Genomic DNA, 27,919 nt, shown 5'->3' with positions numbered 1-27,919 from the left:
GAGGGATGTTCCACAGGAACAGGAATAATCATAGCCAACTAACAGGGTTTTGTGAAAATTAAATGAGATAATATACATAAAGTACATTGCATAATACCTAGCAAGCAATAAGTTTTCAATAAATGTTAGTTGTTATATTTGAAATGCTAGATTTTATAATGAAACCCCTGCTCCCTTTTCCCATGGACCAGTCTTTGGACAGGTCAACCAGGTACATACAATAAAAGGAGCATGGCTGGAGACTGAAGCCTAGCAAATTAGCTTAGTTTAGGGCCATATTCCTATTCCAGAACATGAGTTGATGATAATTTTTTTTGAAATGGACAAGTTAGCTTTAATTATATCCTCAAGGCTATGCTGTGGCATGTTTATTTCTGTTTTCATGGCAAGTAGATGTTATTCTCCATAAATTTGATCTTTAAGAAGATAAATAACAAAGTAAAATACAACAAAATACAGTTAAATCTCAATCAAGATGACAGAGGGATAAAATATTTCGGTTAACTGAATTATCTAATAAACTTAGGTTTAGACTTAACCAGATAGAGAAATAAAACACTTTTGAGTGGTTTAGTCTTACTGAATAGCCTTGCCCTCAGTAAACGGAATTCAGTGAACATCTATCTGTTTGATGATTCATGACTTTTCAGTGCTTCAAAAACATGGCTGTGGTCCATTATCACTAGAGCAACACAAGTAGAGAACAGGGTTTCTTAACTTGAGCATTATTGACAATATAAGCCAGGTAATTTTTTTGTTGTGGGGCTGTCCATGCACTGAAGGATGTTTAGCAGCATCCTGGGCCTCTACCCATTAGATGCCAGCAGTACTCCTCCACCAGTTGTAACAATGAAAGATATCTCCTGGCATTGCTAAATGTCCCCTGGGTGGCAAAACTGTCCCTGGTTGAGAACAACTGCTAAAGAATGTAGAAAACAGAATGTGTCAACCAATGAGTAAAAGACACCCCACTTTGAAAATAACAGCTTGACTCAGATATAACTCACATACTATACAATTCACCCACTTAAAGTGTACCATCAATTTTGGAACATTTTCAACACCCCCAAAAGAAAATCCATATCTATCAGCAGTCACTCCTCATTTCCCCCCTCTTTCCTTAGCCCTAGGCAACCACCAATCTACTTTATATCTCTATTGCTTTACTTATTCTGGACATTTCACATAAATAAAGTCATATAATATGTGGTCCTTTATGACCAGCTTCTTTCACTTATAAGAAACGTTTTCAAGGTTCATTCATGTTGTAGCAAGTATCAGTACTTTATCCCTTGTTTTTACTGCTGAATATTATGTTATATGGATATACCATATTATTTATCCATTTATCTGTTGATTGACATTTGGGTTGTTCCTGTTTTTTTAGCAATTATAAATAAGGCTGCTATAAACATTCGAGTACAAGTTTTTTTTTTTTTAACACTTTATACTTTATTTGTTTATTTATTTATGGCTGTGTTGGGTCTTCATTTCTGTACGAGGGTTTCCTCTAGTTGTCGCAAGTGGGGGCCACTCTTCATCGCGGTGCACGGGCCTCTCACTATCGCGGCCTCTCTTGTTGCGGAGCAAAGGCTCCAGACGCGCAGGCTCAGTAACTGTGGCTCACGGGCCCAGCTGCTCCGCGGCATGTGGGATCTTCCCAGACCAGGGCTCGAACCCGTGTCCCCTGCATTGACAGGCAGATTCTCAACCACTGCGCCACCAGGGAAGCCAGGGTACAAGTTTTTGTACTGACACATGTTCTCATCTCTCTTGGGTATATACTTAGGAGTGGAATTTCTGGGTAATATGGTAACTCTGTTTAATCTTTTAAGGGACTGCAGACTTTCCAAAGCGGCTGCACCATTTTATATTCCCACCAGCACTGTAAGAGGGTTTTAGTTTCTCTATATCCTTGCCAACACTTATTATTACCTATCTTTTTTATATAGCCCTCCTAGTGGGTGTGAAGTGATATCTCATTATGGTTTTGTTTGCCTTTCCCTGAGGCAATGATACTGAGCATCTTTCCATGTGTTTATTGTGCTCCTTATTTCTTAAAACCTTTTAACTTACAAATCTTTCCTAGAGATTCAGTTTCTTTACAGAGGCAGTGCCTGGTCACTGTGGGGCAGAAAGAAAACATCTTATCCCATATTCCTTTTTCATTGATTGCACTGTGTGAACAAGAGCATAGAGCAAAAATTCCACATACTGAAACTTCCCTTGTCTCAAGTAATTCTGGTATATAAAAATATATTTTAGAAAGTTCTTGCTACACATCTTCCTTCTTTAAAAGAAGTGATCTAAAATGAGTTTCTTAACGTCTACTTTAAATTAAACGATCCCAAAGAACTATATTTCTCATATTAGAAGAATGAACAAATTTTCCAACCTAAAAATCTATATGCATGGTCTGAGGTGATGGAGAATACAAAACCGGGAACTATCCTGAAAGTCTGGGACATATGGTTACTGTAAATAGAGGACAATTAGAGGTTCTTTTTTCCATTTCCAAAAAAAAGTAATAGCTTAAAATTCATCCCTGTGAAGGCAAGTCAGTCTGTGATGTTCAATAATGTTTTCCTAGCCAACCGATTATTCCAAACTCTGAACATCAAGCATTTCCTTGTAAGAATTAATTTCCTATATTTGAACTGCATACAGCTTCATAAAGCAAATTTGCATTTAGTAAAATATAAGTAATTTAAGAATGCCTGAAAATCTGAGAAAGAATTTAGAACAGAAGGTGATTTTAAACACGACCGTTTAGGGCACAGTTTAGTCATTATATAGTACTTTTTCCAATATTCTAAAGATATGAATTTCTGTTTCTTAAACCAATTTTTAGAATATTAAAAGAGAAAAATCCAAATTGCTGTTTTTGCAAACTTCAATTAGAACTATACATGGCTCTAAGTTTAGCAGGACAAGCTGTTATTAACTTTGATAAGGCTGCATAGTGATTGAATGCTCTGCTTTAGAAGAACCCAATGTTGGACTTCCCTGGTGGCGCAGTGGTTAAGAATCCACCTGCCAATACAGGGGCACGGGTTCGATCCCTGGTCCGGGAAGATCCCACATGCTGTGGAGCAACTAAGCCCATGCACCACAACTACTGAGCCTGCGCTCTACAGCCCACGAGACGCAACTCCTGAGCCCGCGCGGCACAACTACTGAAGCCCGGGAGCCTAGAGCCTGTGCTCCTCAACAAGAGAAGCCACCGCAATGAGAAGCCCGTGCACTGCAAGAAAGAGTAGCCCCCACTCACTGCAAGTAAAGAAAGCCCACGTGCAGCAACGAAGACCCAATGCAGCCAAAAATAAATAAATAAATAAATTTATAAAAAATAAATAAAATAAAAGAACCCAATGTTACAGAAAAATCAGAATTTTAAAAACAGGTATGTTAAAGTGTCATAGCTTTGAAGAATACTTGGCTTTAAAAAAAGTTTCTACTAAATCTGAGTTACAGATAATTTCCCAGGGTAAATCTACTGTATAGAGCAAAATATTAAAGGAAGAATCACTTCCTCATAACCAGAGCCAAACAACAGAGCCAAAGTTTTCTGCTGTAATATCCAACTTTTCATTTCAATCACGCATTCTAATCAGTAAAAATGAACTTTATACCTGGACATTAAATATATCATATTTTCAGTTTTCAGACTTAGCTATCAGCACTTTTCTAATCAAGATGATTTTTCAAGGTAATTTTAAAACAATAGTAACACATACACAGGATACAAAATTAAAAGAAAAAAGATTCCTAGGCTCCATCTATCTAACTCTATACTCTGTCCTCCCAAGAGACAATAGCTGTTATTTTTTTGTGTTTGGTGTGTCTGAAACCATTCAGAGTTTTCTTTGATACACTCTTATGCATCTTGCTTTTTTTCTTGTCAATATCTCTAGGACCTTGTCCAATATCTGTCCACAAAGAGATGCTTTACCTATTTGATGGGGATATAGTATATGCCATTGTATGGAATGCTGAAATTTAATTAGTTCAGATATTTAGGTTGTTTCTAATCTTTTGCCCATTACAAGCAATGCCTCAATGAATAAAGTTGTATTTATCATTTTGCGTATATACCCGATAATTTTTATTTTGTATAATAATAAATACTACACTAAACTAATCTGAACTAATCTGAAATGGAAGCAGATCTCAATGACTGACTGTATGTTACAGAAGGAAATAGTGTCCTGAGTAAGCCGAAAACCATATGCAAGTTTTCAAAGATAAGATCAAGATAAAACATTCAAGATCAAGAAGTTTGCATTTAAATGAATATCTTGCTCAATAACTACTGTCTTCACACAGCTGCTTTCAAATTTTCTATGTGCAAATGTCATGATTCTTCTGTAGAGATCACTAATAGTCTAAAAAAAAATTAACTGGGGCAGGCAGTTAAAAAGAAACAATAAATTCATAGCTATAAAAAGTTCAAGCCATGATTGATTATATTATTCAAATTAAGTCAACAGAGCAAGAGATATTTCAGAGATCATAAAAGAGTTAAAATCTCTTAAGCTGAGACACCAAAAGTGAAATTATCTAAAAACCTCTTTGTATAAATAGGTAGAATTTAAACTCTCATTCTACTATTTATGTTAAGAGGATAAATGTTTTCTTGATTTAAACACATGAAAAGTAAATATTTTGACATAGAGGATATTAACACATGTGAATCTCTGAGAAAAATAAGCAGAACTTTTATGAATGGGCCCATTTATAGTATTTTTTTAAAAACAAGAAACCATATATTTCCTGCTTTCAAAATTTTATAAAAACTATTATTTTTAATGAACATCTTTCCTCTCAAAATCCATACTACATGGATTTACACCACATCCTAAATATTATAATTAAAAAGGATTATGAAAATGACTCTAACTTCAGCTTAACTATTTTCTAACACATGCAAATCTTACTAAGTAAAACTGCTTTTTCCTTAGCTTTTTACAGAGCTTCTACCTTCCTACTTACATACTGACTCACTCTATACTGTGACCTGCTTATTTTACACATTTTTCTGGAAGTTCAAGATTTATTGATTCAATCTTTTTTAGTATGTTGTGGGGAAAATGGTGTTAGCTAAAAAAACAGTATACTCTGATCTATGCTATAAAATCACAGTGCTATGGAGACTGGATGTCTTTGCTTAAAGCAAACACTCACCACCCCAAACTCGTGATTTGCTCCGCTTGCCAGCCTGTCTGGTAGATTTAACTATAACACACAAACTGTACTTGTTCTTCCACAATAGCTTCATACTGCTTGAAAATTTCAGTACATGAATTCTGCAGCCTTTAGCAACTCTCACATTTTTAAAGGGATTTTAACCTAATGGATGGGGGTAGGAAGGGAGTCAGGAGAAATCACTGTCTAAATCAGTTTCACTTTGAATTCTCCTCTGAATTTCAGTTTCTTTGGAGGTCTCTATTTTATAATCATCACAGACTTGTGAAAGCTGAAGATTTACCTTGACATGTTCCTCTATCTTTACATCCTTTAAAGTGTAGTTTGTAATTTATTGTGAGGATTTTCAAATAGAAAACATTTTAAAAATACGGTACAGAAGAGAAGGAATCTAAAGCAGGAGTAATGGGAATCAGGTTGTGTTGTATCAAACATGAATAGGATTTTATAATGATTTTCAAAATTAAAATTTAATATATCCAACCTAATTTTATAAGCAATTTATATTGTACGTCCCTAAACTAGAGGACTATAGAAGGAGAGAAGAAAGTTTTGCATTTATTACAATTTTCCTCCCCCCTCAAAAAAAGTGAGGGGCTCATCAATTTTTCCCATTGTTTTGAATTTGCATTTCTAAACAAAGGAAAATAATAAGAGGACTAAATATATAAAGTTATAACTAGGAAATACCCACAGCTAGACAACTGATAAAAGGGATAAGGATCTTCTTTTCAGAGAGAAAATATATTCACTCTTGATTAAAAATAGATACAGAGATTCTCTCTTCTGAGCTCCAGTAAATTATGATACTACTTTTTTCTTTCTAGGAATATCTGCCAAACTACCAGGGAAAGAAAAAAGGGCAAACTTTTGAAAAGACGGAAGCTAATGTTCTCTGGAGAACTGTACCTGTAGTCTAAATGAGAAACTAGCAGATGTCTGCCAGTGTTGAGAAAGATAGACTGACTCTAATGCTAAGAAACCAAAGAGCCGTGTAAATCTCAGATATTTAATTTAAAAACAAGTTAAACGTGAGAAGGTGAACTAACATTATCACTTTAAAATGGATCAATGAAAGCCGTGGCAGCTGAGATGCTTCTGCTCGAAACCTGACCTAGAGTTTCGAAAGCTTCAGGTTGAGTTAGTCCATTCGAGTGGTTTCCAAACTTCAGCGTGTGTCAGAATCACCTGGAGGGCTTTTTAAAGCCAGATCACTGCCCTTCCCCACCACCCCCAGGTGATACTCAGGCAGCTGATCCAGTAGTCACACCTAGAGAACCACATCTCTATTCAGTTCAATTTCTGGAGAAAACCAGGACGAGTAAACAATGATTGTAACAGCTGAAGATGAATGACCATGGCATCTAAATTTATCTGTTTTTATCCTGACTATTTGCAAACAGATTTGCTAATTTTAAGATAACACACAATGTAAATAGCACTTAAAGATAACACAGAACAGCATCCCTCTAAAAGAAGCAAAAGGAGTCAGGGGTCTATGTACTTGCATTTCTTTTCTGCTAAAATGTACAAATAAAAACATCTTTTCTAATTATGAGAATCCTCTTTCAAAATCTTTGAAGGTTTGCTATTACATAAATATCATTTCCCAAGTGTGTTCTGAGGAATAATGGATCTGCTGGATACTAAAATAGTTCAAAGGTGGTCACATAATTGGGAAGCATTTGGTTAAACAAAGTTCAAAAGTTTATTTCCTGTAGGATTTTAGGAAATTTACTAATATGCACTGTGACATTCCAAGAAATATAGCATGTGGCATTATACAAATTTATTAGTCAATGGGATGGGCTTTATATGAGGTATCTTACAAACTGGTGAGGAACACGCTGAATAAAAATTGGTCCAGGGACTTCCCTGGTGGTCCAGTGGTTAAGACTCTGCACTTCCACTGCAGGGGGCACGGGTTCAATTCCTGGTGGGGGAAGTTCCACATGCTGCGAGGTGAGGCCAAAAAAAAAAAAAAAAAAAAAAAATATATATATATATATATATATATATATATATATATATATATATACACACACACACACACACACACACATATATATATATCAGTCCAAAGGAAACAATATAAACTCCTTAGCATGGGATTCTAGGTCCTCTACTTTTTTTTTTTAATGAAGATCATTTATTATAAAACCACTGACACTTTCCTTAAAAGGTCGAGCTTGCGATCACTTGAATGTGACAGAATTAAGAACAATTGCCCCCACATTCATCCTCATCCACATCTTTCATGTCACAAACAAAACTGGATGGAGCCTTAGCCTCCTGACCTCCAGATTAGTGCTCCCTCAACTAACGCCATCCCCGTGCTGAGGTCAGCCACAAGCACTCATCTGGATTAGGAATTCCAGACCGGCCCCAGCCTTAGATCCTCTATTTTGTTTTTCCAATCTACCTTGCAGCCTTATCTACTGATGTTAATACAAGACTCTCAATAGAGTTTCATGCTTGTGCTGAACAAATTCAGTATTTTGCCCTCTCAAACTCCCTTCGACTTCCTGGAAAATTTCTCTCTCTGCTTGTATAAATCCTATCTCCTGATGAGGCCCAGTTCAATGCCATTAAAAAAAAATTTTTTTTAATTTTGTATTAGAGTATAGTTGATTAACAATGTTGTGTTAGTTTCGGGTGTACAGTGGAGTGATTCAGTTATACATATACACGTATCTATTCTTTTTCAAATTCTTTTCCCATTTGGGTTACTACAGAATACTGAGCAGAGTTCTGTGCTGTACAGTAGGTCCTTGTTCGTTATATATTTTAAATATAGCAGTGTGTACATGTCAATTCCAAAAATCTTCTTGATAAGACTAAATTGCTAATCTCCTCCTCTGTAATTCTACTCTGTATCTTTTAACATCTGTATTATAGCTCCCTTCTACTCCAATTAGACCATACATTCTGTGGTCAACAAATGTTAGCGATTGGCTTCTACAGCCAGGCTCTGTACTAAGCACGGAGAATGTTCCTGATGTCATGGAGTGTACAGTCCTGCATGGTTGACAAACATGCACATATAATTAAAGCATGCATAAAAATTGGAAAGGAAAAGTACAGAATTCTATGGATGTGTCTATAGGAGAGGGATTAAGGAAAACTTTTATTCTTTGTTATATCCCAGTGTGCATTGCCTTTATAGGTATTTAATACTTAGAGATAAATTCTAAATTATTAGATAGTTCTAAAAATGGAAATGGGCCAGACTTACTAGAAAATTATATTATATCATCTTTATGTCAATTAATTCCTCCTTTGTAAAAAACTAACTATTTAAAAACAAAAACAAAACTATTTAGACCCAAGGAAGTACTCTATGATGTGCAGAGAACTTACCAGGAAGAAAACAGTAATAGTTCTAGCATTATTAAACCAAATCAGCAATGTGACAGGAAATGTGACAATACCAAAGTAAGATAGTATCAGATTTCCCTTGCTTGTTCGGGAAATAGACTCAAGTCCTGCTTGCCCAGTTCAAGAGGGTCAGTATATTGAACAGTGTTGGAGAAATAATCAAAAGGGTTACACGACCTGTTCCACTTCCAGCAATCTGACTGCCTTCTTCAACCTGGACTTGAACTTAACTACCAGTGTGATAACTTGGTCATGTCTGGGTTCTAGTCTGGTTTATTGATTCCCTGCCCATGTTTCTCACTGCTTTGACTATGGCTTATGTTCCTGGATCATTTACTGACTTTTCTGCCCCAGGGACTGAACTGTGTTTTCTTCCAGTTGTGAGAGGTTGTCTTCCTTATGAAGAGGTGGTGCAACCTCTTCCCTGCACTTGTCCCCAGCCTTCCCCATCTGTTCCTGACCTTTTTTCCCCTCTAGGGGCCAAGCTACTCTCCCATCCTTGGCATATGGAATCCACCACTTGGAATCTGCACAGCTGGTAAAGTTTGACAGACAGTATGTTAGGCTTGAATCTCTATTACTCAAGTCCCACAAGAGTACAGCCATGATCTCCAATGGCTAGTACCTTCAAATTAAAGAAATACATCCACGAGAAGTGAAATCCACAACTTATGTAGACTTAGATTCAGATAAAACTACCCCACTTAGTAGTTTAAATATAATCTAAGAATGTTTAAACAATGTTTAGAAGGAAGGTTAAAATAATTCCTAAGTTTTGCCATATGGTGCAGGGCCTACAATGCCTTGCACATGGTTAAGAAGTCATTATTTAGCTCATTGTTAGGTTAACTGCTCCAGCTTCCAATTTAATCATCCTTAAAGGTAATTGAATCTGAAGTTTAAAAGCCACTGAACTTCATGTTAAATATTTTTCTTCAGTGTACTAAACACCAGCTAGTACTTAGTGAGTCTGGAGAACATTGTTGACAATTCAAAATTTATCAAAGTTTTCGGTCTACAGATTAGGTCTTTTTTTTAAATAAGCTGCTTTATTATCTTTTTAATTATTTAATTAATTAATTAGGCTGCTCTGGGTCTTATTTGAGGCATATGGGATCTTCGTTGCCACGTGTGGGATCTTCTTTGCAGCATGCGAACTCTTAGTTGCAGCATGAGGGATCTAGTTCCCTGACCAGGGATCGAACCCCCGCCCCCTGCACTGGGAGCATGGAGTCTTAGCCACTTGACCACCAGGGAAGTCCCAGTCTACAGACTACTTCAATGAGGTGATCCTCCTGCAAACTCCCTTGATTCATGGGCAAACAGCCTTGAAGTTACAATCATTTCAACTCTCCTTAAGTTCAAACCATTATATACATATATATGTTATTTGACTGCCTTGCTAAGACTGGCCTACCAAAAGCTGGGATGATGTCTTACATTCTTTTGTATTTCACAACAAAATACATTTTTAAAAAAAATTTATTTATTCATTTATTTATGGCTGTGTTGGGTCTTCGTTTCTGTGCCAGGGCTTTCTCTAGTTGTGGCAAGCGGGGGCCACTCTTCATCGCGGTGCGCGGGCCTCTCACTATCGCGGCCTCTCTTGTTGCGCAGCACAGGCTCCAGGTGCGCAGGCTCAGTAATTGTGGCTCACGGGCCCAGTTGCTCCGCGGCATGTGGGATCTTCCCAGACCAGGGCTCGAACCCGTGTCCCCCGCATTGGCAGGCAGATTCTCAACCACTGCGCCACCAGGGAAGCCCCAACAAAATACATTTAAAAAGCAAAATCTGCTCGTTGGAGTTTCAATAGCATTTTCCCTAATCAACAACAAATAGTATTAAGCACAAACAATGCACAGTGACTGGCAAATACTTTCAAAGATTTATTGTCAGTAAAATGAGCACATTTGGACAAGACCTGAAGGGACTGGCCAAAGAATACGTCTCAACAAAAACAAAATAATTAATTATCAAACGACTCCCAAAAAGGTTTTTCCTCTTCTTTTTCTTCTTCTTTTTTTGGGGGGTGGGGTGGTAAACCTTGGTACAAGACTACTTATAGAGTGATAGGATGAAATGTTTTCTCTAACAATTTTCACTTTTGGAAATGAATAATCCTAAGTATTTTTTTAAAATTCAGAAGTAGAAACTGATTATTCTTATAATTTGATACCTAATTATCTGATCAAGTGTAACTTTAGCTGATCTATAAATAGTTTTTAAAGTTTCTCCCAGAATTGAAAGCTCATATAATGTTTATTGAAGAATATCATGTATCAGTGAAAAAGGGGAGCGGGGGAAGGATGTGGGTTACTGTTGTTTAAGAAAATAAGAACTCAATGGAGTTCTTTAAAACCAAATCTTTTGGGACTTCCCTGGTGGTGCAGTGATTAAAAATCTGCCTGCCAATGCAGGGGACATGGGTTCAAGCCCTAGTCTGGGAAGATCCCACATGCCATGGAGCAACTAAGCCCGTGAGCCACAACTACTGAGCCCATGTGCTACAACCACTGAAGCCCATGCGCCTAGAGCCTGTGCTCTGCAACAAGAAAAGCCACTGCAATGAGAAGCCCGAACGCCGCAATGAAGAGTAGCCCCTGCTCGCTGCAACTAGAGAAAGCCCACATGCAGCAACGAAGACCCAATGCAGCCAAATATAAATAAATAAATAAATAAATAAATAAATAAATAAATAAATAAATAAATTTATAAAAAACAAACAAAAACAACCAAATCTTTCTTGCTTAAACAGCAGGCAGGTACCAGTGCAGAAAAATAAGGCCACTGGGATGTGGTTCTACTCCACCCAAATCAGCTACCAAGCACTGTAGCTTTAGGCGCCTTCCTCAATACACTGGAGCATTCTCAAAGTTATAGGGGTATCAATGGCTTGCTGCTCAAAATGTAATTTTCTAGAGGGACCCTGTCCGACAGAACTTTCTGCAATAAGAGAAATATTCTATATCTATGCTGTCTAATGCAGTAGTCATTGATTACATGTGGGTATTGAATACTTGAAATGTGTCTAGTGCAAATGAGGTTCAGAATTTTAAATCTGATTTCATTTAAATTAATTTAAATATCACTAGCCATATGTAGTTACTGTATTGAACAGTGAAGTTCTAGAAAAATTTTCAGTAAAACAGTACTTTCTGGTTTTATGACTGATTTTTAGTTCTTGCTCTGGGATTCATAAGTATGCCCAGAGTTGACTGATTCCCCCACCATACTGTATTTGGAATTAGGACTCTTTTTTTTTTTTTTTAATTAGGTTGGCTCATCATACCTAAGGAAAGGTTGAGTTAAGCTTTTTAAGTACGCTCCTGAGAAAGAAGTCACCCTAAGAAAAGGAGAAACTGCAGCCCAGTGGGATGCAGTAGTACCCTGAAGTGACAATGCCTGAAAATATAGTAGCAATGACGACAGGACTAGCAAGCATTTGTTTAAGACTGCATGGGAGCCATCTCTTGGGAACTCCAGCCATATTGAAGAATACTTCATAGCTGCCTGGGAACTTTTCTGAGCAGAAGAGAATGGGTAAGTCATTGAAACTTGGGTTATAAACATTATTTTGTCTCCACTGGTACCCTCTGTCTGATGAAGCTTGGGAAGACTCAGGTTATATGTACTGAATAAAGAGATATGACTGGCTTCCATCAGTATAATATATTTCAGCAGTTTTATCACCTGTCTGATAAAATTTTAAAATGACAATCCAGGTTGATATCCAAATTAATTTTAGAAAGTTAACAGTAATCCTAAGAGTCAAATACATACTTTTTTTAAGCGGAAGGGAAGAATAGCTATAAGATGGACACCAGATGGACAAAACTGAATTGCTTATATGAATTATATAAAATTCAGTTTTAATGAATTTCCTAAAGAGAGTAACAAGATAAATGTGAAATTACAAGAGCTGAGTTACTTAGCTTTTACCTTATCAAAAACTGCCAACCAACTATTTTAATATAAAGATAAATGGGAATCCTGCAGCCTGTGGAACAAAAACCACATTCAAAGAAAGATAGACAAGATGAAAAGGCAGAGAACTATGTACCAGATGAAGAAACAAGATAAAACCCCAGAAAAACAACTAAATGAAGGGGAGATAGGCAACCTTCCAGAAAAAGAATTCAGAATAATGATAGTGAAGATGATCCAGGACCTCGGAAAAAGAATGGAGGCAAAGATCGAGAAGATGCAAGAAATGTTTAACAAAGATCTAGAAGAATTAAAGAACAAACAAACAGAGACGAACAACACAATAACTGAAATGAAAAATACACTAGAAGGAATCAATAGCAGAATAACTGAGGCAGAAGAATGGATAAGGGACCTGGAAGACAGAATGGTGGAATTCACTGCTGCGGAACAGAATAAAGAAAAAAGAATGAAAAAAAATGAAGACAGCCTAAGAGACCTCTGGGACAACATTAAATGCAACAACACTCGCATTATAGGGGTCCCAGAAGGAGAAGAGAGAGAGAAAGGACCTGAGAAAATATTTGAAGAGATTATAGTCGAAAACTTCCCTAGCATAGGAAAGGAAATAGCCACCCAAGTCAAGGAAGTGCAGAGAGTCCCATACAGGATAAATCAAAGGAGAAACATGCCGAGACACATAGTAATCAAGTTGGCAAAAATTAAAGACAAAGAAAAATTATTGAAAGCAACAAGGGAAAAATGACAAATAACATACAAGGGAACTCCCATAAGGTTAACAGCTGATTTCTCAGCAGAAACTCTACAAGCCCGAAGGGAGTGGCATGATATACTTAAAGTGATGAAAGGGAAGAACCTACAACCAAGATTACTCTACCTGGCAAGGATCTCATTCAGATTCGATGGAGAAATCAAAAGCTTTACAGACAAGCAAGAGCTAAAAGAATTCACGACCACCAAACCTGCTCTACAACAAATGCTAAAGGAACTTCTCTAAGTGGGAAACACAAGAGAAAAAAGGGACCTACAAAAACAAACCCAAAACAATTAAGAAAATGGTAACAGGAACATACATATCGATAATGACCTTAAATGTGAATGGATTAAATGCTCCAACCAAAAGACACAGGCTTGCTGACTGGATACAAAAACAAGACCCATCTATATGCTGTCTACAAGAGACCCACTTCAGACCTAGGGACACATTCAGACTGAAAGTGAGGGGATGGAAAAAGATATTCCATGCAAATGGAAACCAAAAGAAAGCTGGAGTAGCAATACTCATATCAGATAAAATAGACTTTAAAATAAAGAATGTTACAAAAGACAAGGCAGGACACTACATAAAGAGCAAGTGATCAATCTAAGAAGAAGATATAACAATTATAAATATATATGCACCCAACATAGGAGCACCTCAATACATAAGGCAACTGCTAACAGCTGGAAAAGAGGAAATCAACAGTAACAAAATAATAGTGGGGGACTTTAACACCTCACTTACACCAATGGACAGATCATCCAAACAGAAAATTAATAAAGAAACAGAAGCTTTAAATGACACAATAGACCAGATAGATTTCACTGATATTTATAGGACATTCCATCCAAAAACAGCAGATTACACTTTCGTCTCAAGTGCGCACGGAACATTCTCCAGGATAGATCACATCTTGGGTCACAAATCAAACCTCAGTAAATTCAAGATAATTGAAATCATATCAAGCATCCTTTCTGACTGCAAAGCCAGGAGATTAGAAATCAATGACACGGGAAAAAACGTAAAAAACACAAACACATGGAGACTAAACAATGCTCTACTAAATAAACAAGAGATCACTGAAGAAATTAAAGAGGAAATAAAAAAATACGTAGAGACAAATGATAATGAAAACACGACGATCCAAAACCTATGGTATGCAGCAAAAGCAGTTCTAAGAGGGAAGTTTATAGCTATACAAGTCTACCTCAAGAAAAAAGAAAAGTCTCAAATAAACAATCTAACCTTACACCTAAAGGAACTAGACAAAGAAGAACAAACAAAACCCAAAATTTGCAGAAGGAAACAAATCATAAAGAGCAGAGCAGAAATAAATGAAATAGAAACAAAGAAACCAATAGCAAAGATCAATAAAACTAAAAGCTGGTTCGTTAAGAAGATAAACAAAATTGATAAACCATTAGCCAGACTCATCAAGAAAAAGAGAGAGAGGACTCAAGTCAATAATATTAGAAATGAATAAGGAGAAGTTACAACAGACACCGCAGAAATACAAAGCATCCTAAGAGACTACTACAAGCAACTCTATACCAATAAAATGGACAACCTGGAAGAAATGGACAAATTCCTAGAAAGGTATAACCTTCCAAGACTGAATGAAGAAGAAACAGAAAATATGAACAGACCAATCACAAGTAATGAAATTGGAACTGTGATTAAAAATCTTCCAACAAACAAAAGTCCAGGACCAGATGGCTTCACAAGTGAATTCTATCAAACATTTAGAGAAGAGCTAACACCCATCCTTCTCAAACTCTTCGAAAAAACTGAAGAGGAAGGAACACTCCCAAACCCATTCTATGAGGCCACCATCACCCTGATACCAAAACCAGACAAAGATACTACAAAAAAAGAAAATTACACACCAATATCACTGATGAATATAGATGCAAAAATGCTCAACAAAATACTAGCAAACAGAATCCAAAAACACATTAAAAGGATCATACACCACGATCAAGTGGGATTTATCCCAGGGATGCAAGGATTCTTCAATATACACAAACCAATCAATGTGATATACCATATTAACAAATTGAAGAATAAAAACCATATGATCATCTCAATAGATGCAGACAAAGCTTTTGACAATATTCAACATCCATTTATGATAAAAACTCTCCAGAAAGTGGGCATAGGGGGAACCTACCTCAACATAATAAAGGCCATATACAACAAACCCCCAAAAACATCATTCTCAATGGTGAAAAACTGAAAGCATTTCCTCTAAGATCAGGAACGAGACAAGGATGTCCACTCTCACCACTATTATTCAACATAGTTTTGGAAGTCCTAGCCACAGCAATCAGAAAAGAAAAAGAAATAAAAGAAATAGAAATTGGAAAGGAAGAAGTAAAACTGTCACTGTTTTCAGATGACATGATACTATACATAGAGAATCCTAAAAATGCCACTAGAAAACTACTAGAGGTAATCAATGAATTTGGTAAAGTTGCAGGATACAAAATTAATGCACAGAAATCTCTTGCATTCAAATACACTAATGATGAAAAATCTGAAAGAGAAATTATGGAAACACTCTCATTTACCATTGCAACAAAAAGAATAAAATACCTAGGAATAAACCTACCTAGGGAGACAAAAGATCTGTATGCAGAAAACTATAAGACACTGATGAAAGAAATTAAAGATGATACCAATAGATGGAGAGATACACCATGTTTTTGGATTGGAAGAATCAATACTGTGAAAATGACTATACTACCCAAAGCAATCTACAGATTCAAGGCAATCCCTATCAAATTACCAATGGCATTTTTTATGGAACTAGAACAAATCATCTTAAAATTTGTATGGAGACACAAAAGACCCCGAATAGCCAAAGCAATCTTGAGGGAGAAAAACGGAGCTGGAGGAATCAGACTCCCGGACTTCAGACTATACTACAAAGCTACAGTAATGAAGACAATATGGCACTGGCACCAAAACAGAAACATAGGTCAATGGAACAAGATAGAAAGCCCAGAGATAAACCCACGCACCTATGGTCAACTAATCTATGACATAGGAGGCAAAGATATACAATGGAGAAAAGACAGTCTCTTCAATAAGTGGTGCTGGGAAAACTGGACAGCTACATGTAAAGGAATGAAATTAGAACACTCCCTAACACCATACACAAAAATAAACTCAAAATGGATTCGAGACCTAAATGTAAGACTGGACACTATAAAACTCTTAGAGGAAAACATAGGAAGAACACTCTTTGACATAAATCACAGCAAGATCTTTTTTGATCTACCTCCTAGAGTAATGGAAATAAAAACAAAAATAAACAAATGGGACCTAATGAAACTTCAAAGCTTTTGCACAGCAATGGAAACCATAAACAAGATGAAAAGACAACCCTCAGAATGGGAGAAAATATTTGCAAATGAATCAACGGACAAAGGATTACTCTCCAAAATATGTAAACAGCTCATGCAGCCCAATATTAAAGAAACAAACAACCCAATCCAAAAATGGTCAGAAAACCTAAATAGACATTTCTCCAAAGAAGACATAAATATGGCCAAGAAGCACATGAAAAGCTGCTCAACATCACTAATTATCAGAGAAATGCAAATCAGAAGTACAATGAGGTATCACCTCACACCAGTTAGAATGGGCATCATCAGAAAATCTACAAACAACAAATGCTGGAGAGGGTGTGGAGAAAAGGGAACCCTCTTGCACTGTTGGTGGGAATGTAAATTGATATAGCCACTATGGAGAACAGTATGGAGGTTCCTTAAAAAACTAAAAATAGAATTACCATATGACCCAGCAATCCCATTACTGGGCATATACCCAGAGAAAACCATAATTCAAAAAGACACATGCACCCCAATGTTCATTGTAGCACTATTTACAATAGCCAGGTCATGGAAGCAACCTAAATGTCCATCGACAGATGAATGGATAAAGAAGTTGTGGTAGATAGATACAATGGAATATTACTCAGCCATAAAAAGGAACGAAATTGAGTCATTTGTTGAGACGTGGATGGATCTAGAGACTGTCATACAGTGTGAAGTAAGTCAGAAAGAGAAAAACAAATATCGTATATTAACGCATGTAGGTGGAACCTAGAAAAATGGTACAGATGAACTGGTTTGCAGGGCAGAAGTTGAGACACAGATGTAGAGAACAAATGTATGGATGCCAAGGGGGTAAAACCGCAGTGGGGTGGGGATGGTGGTGTGCTGAATTGGGCGATTGGGATTGACATGTATACACTGATGTGTATATACTTGATGACTAATAAGAACCTGCAGTATAAAAAAACAAACAAACAAAAAAAAGAACTAATACTAAACTTTCTTTGGGTTATTTGTATGGAAATATATTAATATAAATGTTTCAGACATTACATGAAATTTCTAAAAATCTTATATGTTTTGGTGTAATGTTATAAGTCATAATTCTAGTTATTACTTTAAAATATATATCTCAGAAATAACTAAAAAAAAAAAAGAAAAAAAAGAATTCAGCACCACCAAAGGAGCCTTACAACAAATGCTAAAGGAACTTCTCTAGGCAGGAAACACAAGAAGATGAAAAGACCTACAAAAACAAACCCAAAACAATTAAGAAAATGGAAATAGAAACATACATATCGATAATTACCTTAAATGTAAATGGATTAAATCCTGCAACCAAAAGACACAGACTGGCTAAATGAATACAAAAACAAGACCTGTATATATGCTGTCTACAAGAGACCCACTTCAGACCTAGGGACACATACAGACTGAAAAAAAGAGGGGATAGAAAAAGATATTCCATGCAAATGGAAATCAAAAGAAAGCTGGAGTAGCAATCCTCATATCAGACAGAATAGACTTTAAAATAAAGACTATTACAAGAGACAAATAAGGACACTACATTAAATACAAAGAAAAAATCAAGAAAAAATCAAAATACAGAAGAAATAAAAAAATTAACAATTGTAAATATTTATGCACCCAACATAGGAGCACCTCAATACATAAGGCAAATGCTAACAGCCACAAAAGGGGAAATTGACAGTAGCACAGTCAGAGTAGGGAACTTTAACACCCCACTTTCACCAATGGACAGATGACCCAAAATAAAAATAAATAAGGAAACACAAGCTTTAAATGATACATTAAACAAGATGGACTTAACTGATAGGTATAGGACATTCTATCCAAAAACAACAGAATACACTTTCTTCTCACGAGCTCATGGAACATTCTCCAGGATAGATCATATCTTGGGTCACATATCAAGCCTTGGTAAATTTAAGAACATTGAAATTGTATCAAGTAACTTTTCTGACAACAATGCTATGAGACTAGATATCAATTACAGGAAAAAAACTGGAAAAAATACAAACACATGGGGGCTAAACAATACACTACTAAATAACCAAGAGATCACTGAAGAAATCTAAGAGGAAATCAAAAAATACCTAGAAACAAATGACAATGAAAACACGATGACCCAAAACCTATGGGATGCAGCAAAGGCAGTTCTAAGAGGGAAGTTTATAGCAATAGAATACTTCCTCAAGAAACAAGAAAAATCTCAAATAAACAACCTAAACTTACACCTAAAGCAATTAGAGAAAGAAGAACAAAAAAAACCCCCCAAAGTTAGCAGAAGGAAAGAAATCATAAACATCAGATCAGAAATAAATGAAAAAGAAATAAAGGAAACGATAGCGAAGATCAATAAAACTAAAAGTTGGTTGTTTGAGACGATAAGCAAAATTGATAAACCACTAGCCAGACTCATCAAGAAAAAAAGGGAGAACACTCAAATCAACAGAATTAGAAATGAAAAAGGAGAAGTAACAACTGACACTGCAGAAATAGAAAGGATCATAAGGGATTACTACAAGCAACTATATGCCAATAAAATGGACAACCTGGAAGAAATGGACAAATTCTTAGAAAAGCACAACCTTCTGAGACTGAACCAGGACAAAACACAAAATATAAACAGACCAGTCACATGCACTGAAATTGAAACTGTGATTAAAAATATTCCAACAAACAAAAGCCCAGGACCAGATGGCTTCCCAGGCAAATTCTATCAAACATTTAGAGAAGAGCTAACACCCATCCTTCTCAAACTCTTCCAAAATATAGCAGAGGGAGGAATACTCCCAAACTCTTTCTATGAGGCCACCATCACCCTGATCCCCAAACCAGAAAAAGATGTCACAAAAAAAGAAAACTACAGGCCAATATCACTGATGAACATAGATGCCAAAATCCTCAACAAAATACTAGCAAACAGAATCCAACAACACATTAAAAGGATCATACACCATGATCAAGTGGGGTTTATCCCAGCAATGCAAGGATTCTTCAATATATGCAAATCAATCAATGTGATACACCATATTAACAAACTGAAGGATAAAAACCATGATAATCTCAATAGATGCAGAAAAAGCTTTCAACAAAATTCAACACTGATTTATGATAAAAACTCCAGAAAGTAGGCATAGACAGAACTTACCTCAACATAATAAAGGCCATATATGACAAACCCACAGCCAACATCATTCTCAATAGTGAAAAACTGAAACCATATCCTCTAAAATCAGGAACAAGACAAGGTTGCCCACTCTCACCACTACTATTCAACATAGTTTTGGAAGTTTTAGCCACAGCAATCAGAGAAGAAAAAGAAATAAAAGGAATCCAAATCGGAAAAGAAGAAGTAAAGCTGTCACTGTTTGTAGATGACATGATACTATACATAGAGAAGCCTAAAGATGAGACCACAAAACTACTACAGCTAATCAATGAATTTGGTAAAGTAGCAGGACACAAAATTAATGCACAGAAATCTCTTGCATTCCTATACACTAATGATGAAAAATCTGAAAGAGAAATTAAGGAAACACTCCCATTTACCATTGCAACAAAAATGGTATACCTAGGAATAAACCTACCTAAGGAAACAAAAGACCTGTATGCAGAAAACTATAAGACAATGATGAAAGAAATTAAAGATGATATAAACAGATGGAGAGATATACCATGTTCTTGGATGGGAAGAGTCAATATTGTGAAAATGACTATACTGCCCAAAGCAATTTACAGATTCACTGCAATCTCTATCAAACTACCAATGGCATTTTTCACAGAACTAGAACAAAAAAATTTCACAATCTGTATGGAAACATAAAAGACCCGAATAGCCAAAGCAATCTTAAAAAAGATAAACGGAGCTGGAGGAATTAGGCTCCCTGACTTCAGACTATACTACAAAGCTACAGTAATCAAGACACTATGGTACTGGCACAGAAACAGAAATACTGATCAGTGGAACAGGACAGAAAGCCCGGAGATAAACCCATGCACATTCGGTCACCTTATCTTTGATAAAGGAGGCAAGAATATACAATGGAGAAAAGACAGCGTCTTCAAAAAGTTTTGTTGGGTAAACTGGACAGCTACATGTAAAAGAATGAAATTAGAACACTTCCTAACACCATACACAAAATTAAACTCACAATGGATTAAAGACCTAAATGTAAAGCCAGACACTATAAAACTCTTAGAGGAAAACATAGGCAGAACACTCTATGACATAAATCATAGCAAGATCCTTTTTGACTCACCTCCTAGAGAGATGGAAATAAAAACAAAAATGAAAAAATGGGACCTAATGAAACTTCAAAGCTTTTTCACAGCAAAGGAAACCATAAACAAGATGAAAAGAGAACCCTCAGAATGGGAGAAAATATTTGCAAATGAAGCAACTAACAAAGGATTAATCTCCAAAATATACAAGCAGCTCATGCAGCTCAATATCAGAAAAACAAACAACCCAATCCAAAAATGGGCAGAAGACCTAAATAGACATTTCACCAAAGAAGATATACAGATTGCCAACAAACACATGAAAGGATGCTCAACATCACTAATCATTAGAGAAATGCAAATCAAAACTACAATGAGGTGTCACCTCACACCGTTCAGAATGGCCATCATCAAAACATCTACAAACAATAAATGCTGGAGAGGGTGTGGAGAAAAGGGAACCCTCTTGCACTGTTGGTGGGAATGTAAATTGATACAGCCACTATGGAGAACAGTATGGAGGTTCCTCAAAAAACTAAAAATAGAACAACCATATCACCCTGCAATCCCACTACTGGGCATATACCCTGAGAAAACCATAATTCAAAAAGAGTCATGAACCACAATGTTCATTGCAGTACTATTTACAACAGCCAGGACATGGAAGCAATCTAGGTGTCCATCGACAGAGGAATGGATAAAGAAGATGTGGCACATATATACAATGGACCATTACTGAGCCATAAAAAGAAATGAAATTGAGTTATCTGTAGGGAGGTGGATGGACTTACAGGCTGTCAGACAGAGTGAAGTAAATCAGAAGGAGAAAAACAAATACTGTATGCTAACACATATATATGGAATCTAAAAAAAAAAATGGTTCTGATGAATCAGAGGCAGGACAGGAATAAAGATGCCGACATAGAGAACGGACTTGAGGACATGGGGAGGGGGAAGGTAAGCTGGGACGAAGTTAGACAGTAGCACTGACATATATACAGTACCAAATGTAAAAGAGATAGCTAGTGGGAAGCAGCTGCATAGCCCAGGGAGATCAGTTTGGTGCTTTGTGACCACCTAGAGGGGTGGGATAGGGAGGGTGGGAGGGAGATGCAAGAGGGAGGGGATATGGGAATATATGTATATATATACCTGATTTTCTTTGTTAATACAGGAGAAACTAACATAACATTATAAAGCAATTATACTCCTATAAAGATGTTAAAAAGAAAAAAAAGAATCTATCACCTTATGGCTAGAAGCTGACTCTATCAATGACATAAGATGAGTAAGGCTATCTCTTATGAGTCAATAATTTCAATGAAGGATAAAAAAAAATAGGGTCACCTTTTTTTGAACTACCAATTATTGCATAAGAAGTGGCTTGTGGCCCACTTAGAGGACTTTCCAGATTCTAATGCTCTCCTCCTGTTAATTTGCTGTATAATTCTTATTTATTTCTGTCTTTCTTTTGAATATCTTAGTCTTGATGTAGTTTTGTCCCCAAGAATATACATAATCGAAATTGAGTATAAATGAAAAGAATTGTGCTTTAATTTTTAATATGGCTTTGGAAAAACCATATTCAGTTGAAAAATATATCATGATCTTTAATTTAGAGTCTTAGGAAGAAGTGTTTCCCTAGATTTCTAGTCTGTATTTTTGCATTACTTTAAAAAAAAAAAGTTTGTTTATTTATTTAGCTGTGCCGGGTCTTAGTTGCAGAACACGGGATCTTAGTTGCCACATGTGGGATCTTTAGCTGCAGCATGTGGGATCTAGTTCCCTGACCCGGGATTGAACCCGGGCCCCCTGCATTGGGAGCGCTGAGTCTTAGCCACTGGACCACCAGGGAAGTCCCTGCATTACTTTTTAAAATGTTCTTTTCATGAATTTACTATTACTTAACTGTTAACCTGGATTCTTAGATTTATATATGATTCAGATTGTACATATATAAAACAATTATTATTATGTTATGCACTGTGTCACTTTTTAGTTTACAGCACACCTTCATAAACTCTCACAACAATATTATAAGGCAGATAATAATAGCCACTTTTTACTGAGCACCAACTATTTGCCAAACAGATATCAAATTTCCAGTCCTCAAAATAACTTCGCCAAGTTTCGTACACTTCATGTTCCCTAAACATGAAATTAAGACGCAGAGAAGCTTTAAGAGGAATTAATACAGCTAAATCACTATAGAGCACATTTTCAGTCTACCGGGGAATGAGGAAGATAGGTATCCCAGCTCAATGAAGATTTGTGGCGATTAAGGTGGAGGTAAGGTGTAGTTAGGTGATCAGTTCTAAGTCCTAACTCTAACCTTACTTTTAGGTTCCAGAATACAGCCTCAATTACATTGGTAACAAATGTATTATCAAAAATTGTCTGATTAAAGACACAGAAAATCCTATGCTAAATAATTGGCACGCTTAGCCCCAAAGTGAAATGAAGCTCATAACATAGATGAAGAATTAGATAGACACATGTTAAAGGAGAAGAATCCATCTTGAGTTATGTCAACACTAAAATGACCTAGATGACTTAGAAAGAGATCCAGTCAAAACAGTTTAGAACTATTGTTAATTTTGTTAAGTGTGATAATTGAATGGTACTTTTGTATATTTAAAAGGTCCTTCTCCATTACAGATACACTCTGAAGTATTTACGGGTAAAATTACATGTTGTATGGGATTTACTTAAAAAAACTTACAGAAAAAAAGGAGGGAAGGATGTGGAAGCAACCTAAATGTCCATCAACAGAGGAATGGATAAAGAATATGTGGTACATATATACAATGGAACATTACTCAGCCATAAAAAAGAACGAAATAATGCCATTTACAGCGACATGGATGGACCTAGAGATTGTCATACTGAGTTAAGTCAGACAGAGAAAGACAAATATCATATGACATCACTTATATGTGGACTCTAAAGAAATGGTACAAAGGAACCTATCTACAAAATAGAAATTGAGTCACAGATGCAGAAAACAAACTTGTGGTTACCGGGGGGAGGAATAAATTGGGAGATTGGGATTGACATATACACACTACTATATATAAAATAGATAACTAATAAGAACTTGCTGAATAGCACAGGAAACTCTATTCAATACTCTAATGACCTATGTGGGAAAAGAATCTAAAGAAGAGTGGCTATATGGGTATGTCTAACTGACTAACTTTGCTGTACAGCAGAAACTAACACAACATTGTAAATCAACTATACTCCAATAAAAAAAAATAATTAAAAAAAAAGGATGGGAAAAGACGGATGACCTGATGGACAAAATGTTGGTAATTACTGAAATTGGGAATTCACTGGGGGCTCACATGGGGGGATCACTGCATTATTCTTTCCACTTTTGTGTGTGTTTGAAATTTTCCACAATAAAAAGTTTTAAAATATTAGGGAAAAAAAGACACAGCTTCCAACGATTTAGGTAGTTTATAATAGTTATTGAAGGAAAAGAACATAGTGAAACTCAAAGAGTTGCAGGAGGTAGAAACACACAGTATGTGTTATTTGATCAATAAAATTAATCAGAAAGAAGAAAGTAATTATAAGTGTTGGGTCACAAATCAGAAGAATAGAAAAAGAAAAGTTTCAGAGATAAACTGGTTCTCTAGAAATAGGTTTAAATAATCCCTGAACCTCACTTTCACTCAACAATGGCAAGCAAACAGGACTTGATCAGGACTTCTTCAGAGAGTAAAAGTTAGTCATCAGATTGCAGTCAGCCCAAGTGGAAACTTTCCTTTAGACAACTCTTTTTTTGTTCTGTATGATGCTATTTTTACTAAAATAAGCTTCCCCAAGCAGCTTTATTTATCCTGTAGATTCCCCCTATTGTAGTGCGAAATGAATTCCTCTTGGTTAGAAATGTAGAAAAGGGCTTTAGAGTACATAACAGAGCTGAGTAAGTACGTAAGTAATATGATATTTACTAGACTTACGATCCTGACTACATGATTTTAACTTTTCTGAGCTTGTTCTCTTATTTCTAATGTGGAGATAATCACTATCTCAGAGTTTTTTGAAATGTGGTATATAACATATGCTGACTGATTTAAACTTTTACAGATATCGGGTTAAGAGTTTAAAAAAGAATATATCAGGATTCTGTCCAAGTTAAAACAATCAGAGATGAGGTTTCAGGTTCTAGTGTGACAGTAAGCATACAATGTTCTTCTCCATTAGGGGGTCATTTTGGTCTCCTCTTCCTTCTCCCCTGTACTCAAACACAGTTTTAACAGGTCTATCCTCTTTCTCAGAGGACAGGCACACACATTTACATTTAAATATATTGCCAAGAATGTAAAAGGTTGGGAGATGTGTTAAGGAAACGACATATTCTTTTATAAAGGATGTTTAAATTTGGTCTTTCTACGAGCATCTTCAGTTCTAGAATATACACACTGTATTTCAGACAATAGGTATGAAAATCAGGTACCTTACTGACTATATTAATTAAATTATAATCAGTACCTTAAGAATTTGGTAAGTAAATATCACTTTTAAGGCATGGTTTACCTTGAACTAACTCAGTTTCAGAACCTATGAAAGAAATCACCTCCATTTCTAGTTTATCACTAACCAGGGCTATAAAACATAACTGGGCAATCGTTGCAAGTTTCTCCTCTGGAGAAACAAACTGACCTTTGAGAAAAGACCTCCAGATACTGACAGTTAGAAGTCTCCCTACAATGAAGTGTACCATTTGAAAAGCCCCACACAATTACAGAGCCTCCAGATAACTTCATAGTGACTCACTCTCAAATAGGAATAGACAGCCAAGGTTCACCAGCCACCTGGAGGACAATGTCTAATAACAAAGAGGAACAAACAACAACAACAGCAAAGTGGCCCACAGGAACCCGAGACAATGTAGGACCCATAACAAAACTTAAAAGAAAAAGCCTTAAGTAAAATATTCTCAGAGAGATAAGAGATTACACTTATAAAACAAGAATAAGAATAGGGAATCATCAAAAAACAAGACAGAACTTGAGAAATTAAAATAACCACAATTTTAAAATTAAAGAGAAGAAAAAACTGGGGGAAATCTTCCAGAAAGTAGAATAAGGAGGCAAAGAAACAGAAACAGGAGAGAAAAGTAAATTATAAGATCAATCTGGGAGGTGCAAACTTTGGCTAACAGGAATTCTGGGAAGAGAGAACACAGAGAAAAAGGCAGAAAGGAAATCTTCAAAGAAAAAAACACCTGATTTTTAAAACAGGCACATGTGTCATCTTGATAAAAATTTAAATTAGTTAAAAATTATATAGACGATCACATAGCTCAGAGTTTAGGCATTCACCTGCCTGAAGTAGGTATACGGACATTATGATATACTATTTTATACTGTTCTCTGGTTCTTTTTTTAAATGGATAATGCTGTCTTCTCATCTAGATTAGAAACTCTTCAAAGCCAGGAATAATATTTGCCACTCGCAGCAGGCACATATTCTATTTCTGATAAATACTTGTTAAACTCATTTGCTTTGAAGATGACTCGAGTTTGCGTTAAGCTCTGTGACTCCTTAAGAGGGTTCAGTCTTTCAGTCTTGGTACAAAAGGTAAAGGTTATTCTTAGCTAAAACAGTTACTTGAAACTCCAGGAACAACACTGAGAAGCCAGCTCTTACATCAAGTCTGAAATGAAGTCATTTTATTAAACAATGATAAACTTAAAGCCAGTCAAATGGCCTTTGTTTAAATACCCTTAAAACTTTTGGCCCATTCAATCTTTTCAGAAAACTTGATCTGAGCCTCTACCCAGACACATAGTTCTACGGTACTAGTTAGTGGAATATGTAGGCTATGAATCAGACTCCACTGTGGAAACTAATCCTTGAGTCACAATCATAATATTCCATTGGCATCCACCCCAGGGACAAGGTATTCATTTAAGAGTGCCACTCTTTCATGCAGAGGATGAAGCATCAAGAAGCTTCCACTCATCATTACAGTCATCCCTCAAATATCCTAGTTTGGTTATCTGTGCAAGGCTGTCTGGTTGCCCTCATCTAGATTCTACAGTCGTCTCTACCCCATTCCAAAGGGCTCCCTTGGCTTCAGTCATTAATTTAATAAATACTTTATTGTCTATTTTGAGCTAAGCACTGTTCTAGGTACTGAGGATATAGCGGTGAATAAGACAAAAAGTCCCTGATTTAGGGAATTACATTCTAGTAAATTAGAGCCCAGAAAAGATTACCCATTTGCTTAATCCCTTCTCTAGAACTCAATCAATTCTGGAAAATTTATCAATACATTTGCCTGCCTGCCTGCCTGCCTATCTATCTCCCTATCTTTAACTTCTTTCTTGCTATGCTTCCTTTTTCTCATTGCTTACCTGAAATGTTTAATGTCTTATTAGGCTCCCTGAATTTAGGCTAAGCCACAAGCAGCCATGAAGACCACAAAAACCCAGCTACCAATAAAATGTCTTCAACTGCTCCAAGGGAAGAACAGTTCCTAAGATTTTCATATACTGATTTATGCTTGAGAATGGATATATACTTTTAAGTAGCATTACAAAGTTACACATAAAGGATTTTTAAACTTTCTCCTTATAGATCTATCGAAAGGATAGCTCATAAGTAAGCATTAATTATAGACGGTGTTTCATTTCATTACATAAGCCAATGTAAGATTCAAACATTCTCAGTAGTACCCTAAACTGGCACTGCTAGAGGAAAGTATATTGGAAAGATTGAAAGTGTTCACAAAGAGGAAGATAGAAGCTATTGCTTGAGTAAGCCAGAATAGTTAAGAAAAATACATTTCCACTGCATATTTTTCAAATCTCATGCTGAGAGGGGAAAAAGTTAATGCAGGCAACAATTTCAAAAACAACACAAACCAGAATTACAGCCATAATGAATTCAAGAGATTTCTTTAAGTAGAACTGCATGCCTTATAGACCAATATTTTTAACTTCTTAAATGAAACTAAAATGTAATCCTAGAAGATTTAATAGTCACAATTCTGCAAGAGTCATACTAAAGTTCTTTTGTGAGA

At 36.1% G+C, this 27,919-nt stretch overlaps 1 protein-coding gene across 5 annotated transcripts in view; it reads right to left on the bottom strand.

The window, feature by feature from the left end:
* The window catches only part of NEDD4 (NEDD4 E3 ubiquitin protein ligase), a 146,619-nt gene that overhangs the window by 54,242 nt on the left and 64,458 nt on the right, over positions 1-27,919 (bottom strand). For 2 of the 5 annotated variants that reach the window (XM_059913231.1, XM_059913229.1), the window contains one exon: positions 7,035-7,160. The exons of the other annotated variants lie outside the window; for them this stretch is intronic. In XM_059913231.1, the coding sequence (XP_059769214.1) occupies positions 7,035-7,160 (126 nt within the window). The remainder of the gene's footprint in view (positions 1-7,034; positions 7,161-27,919) is intronic. 5 annotated transcript variants of the gene reach the window in all.

The sequence above is a fragment of the Balaenoptera ricei genome, chromosome 2 (genome assembly GCF_028023285.1).
Source record: "Balaenoptera ricei isolate mBalRic1 chromosome 2, mBalRic1.hap2, whole genome shotgun sequence".
NCBI classification, from domain to species: Eukaryota; Metazoa; Chordata; class Mammalia; order Artiodactyla; family Balaenopteridae; genus Balaenoptera; species Balaenoptera ricei.
Note: the sequence above shows the minus strand (reverse complement) of the source record. Positions and strands in the feature narration are given on the sequence as shown.